Genomic DNA, 1,535 nt, shown 5'->3' with positions numbered 1-1,535 from the left:
GGGGGGGGACGGACGTGCGCGCCCGACCCCAGCCGCGCCGCTTCGGGCTGCCTCTCCCCGCCGCGCCCGGAGGGAAGGGCCCCGGCTCTCCGGTACCTGGCAGCGGCTCAGCTCCTCCGCCAGGCTCCGCAGCTCTTCCTCCAGCTCCGACACCCGCGCTGCCGCCGCCGCCGCCTCCGCGCCCCCCGAAGCCATCGCCGGCGTCTTGGTGAGAGTCCGTCGGGCCTATCCGCGGCGGCGGCGAGGAGAGACGAGGGGGCCCGCGCCTGGCGGAGAGGGCGCGGGAAGCCCCCCGGCCTGCCCGCCCGCTCCTGAGGGAAAGGGGAGAGAACCGGTGCCGTCAACCGCACAAATGAAAACTTTCCCCCCCCCCGCCTCAGCTGCACTTACCGCGCGGGCGAGCGCCGGAAACCGCAGGCAAGAAGGACGCGGTGCAATGACGTCAGAGCAAACGGCTGCCCCGAAAAACAGAAGGGGCGAAGAGGCAGGTTTGAATTTGCCCGCCCGAGCGGCACGGCCGCGCATGCGCCCCTGCCCCGTACCGGCCGGCCCATTGCAGCGCGCGCGCGGAGGTGGCCCGTTGGCCGTTAGCGGCCGTTAACGGCTCGTCCCCGTGTGGCGGGGTGCCGCCGTGCAGGGCCGGCCGGGCGCTCGGTGTCGGTGCGGGGGGATGTGAGGGTGATGTACCCCTCAGCGGCAGGGACTCGCACCTCAGAAGAGCGGGCGGGCGGTGTGTGGCACCTGCCCGTGGTGGGGTGGGAGCCTGCCCGTTATTCCTCACGGCCCGGCAGCGGCTGCGGTGCTGAGCGCGGGATTCTGCAAGTGCCTGGGAATCCTGCAGGTTTCCACCCTCCCCGAGCCGTCGTCGGAACTCCTGGAGTTAGTTGGTCTCACATCTCTGTTGGTGATACTCAAGATTTGCCAATTAACCGTGCAGATGTTCCTGGGTGTTCTGCTGTGGGTGCTGAGGCTCCAGACTGTTTTAGTTTACTAAAATGTAGCACGCCTCTTTGGCATTATTTTTCTTTTCTCTGAATTAGGGACTAGTATTTGTGGGTAGAGCAGCCTGGTCTAGTGGGAGAAGACCTTGCCCATGGCTGAGGGCTTGGAAGCAGGTTATCTTCAAGATCCCTTTGTCGGTGACAAACACATAACCACTGGAAGGTAGTTATATGCGGTGCTTTATTTCGCGGGCCCGGGAACCAGGGGTGGTCACCCAAATCTGGTTCGCCGACGACCGTGTCAACTTACAATTTATACCCTCACGATTATACAATTTCATACATATTCAATAGTCACCCCATCACCTCTTATTACATATTCATTAGGGATTGCTTCATAGATTGCATCATTTTGGCGACATTCCAGTCCCTTCTAGTGGTCTTCGGTGGTCGTTTCTGATGAAGTAAGACATCTTCCTCGCCGTGTACCTTTACCTTTCGTCCCTCTGGTAGGTTTCCAGGCCCGTTTTAGATGCCTATCTCCTCCTTATTCTTCTTGACTTTTCAGGCGTCCTGGGTATGCCGCTTCAGTGG

The 1,535-nt window shown here is 61.6% G+C and overlaps 1 protein-coding gene across 5 annotated transcripts in view; it reads right to left on the bottom strand.

The window, feature by feature from the left end:
• CNTLN (centlein) overlaps window positions 1-496 on the bottom strand; it is a 191,034-nt gene extending 190,538 nt beyond the window's left edge. For 4 of the 5 annotated variants that reach the window (XM_014952619.1, XM_014952617.1, XM_014952618.1 and 1 more), the window contains exon 1: window positions 97-354. In XM_014952619.1, coding sequence (XP_014808105.1) covers window positions 97-195 — 99 coding nt within the window. In that variant the 5' untranslated portion in view covers window positions 196-354. Of the gene's footprint in view, window positions 1-96; window positions 355-390 lie in introns of those variants that run through there. The other variant, XM_014952616.1, reaches the window with a different exon arrangement.
• Window positions 497-1,535: the final 1,039 nt, after the last annotated feature.

This window comes from Calidris pugnax, unplaced genomic scaffold (assembly GCF_001431845.1).
Source record: "Calidris pugnax isolate Ruff unplaced genomic scaffold, ASM143184v1 scaffold208, whole genome shotgun sequence".
Lineage (NCBI taxonomy): Eukaryota > Metazoa > Chordata > Aves > Charadriiformes > Scolopacidae > Calidris > Calidris pugnax.
Note: the sequence above shows the minus strand (reverse complement) of the source record. Positions and strands in the feature narration are given on the sequence as shown.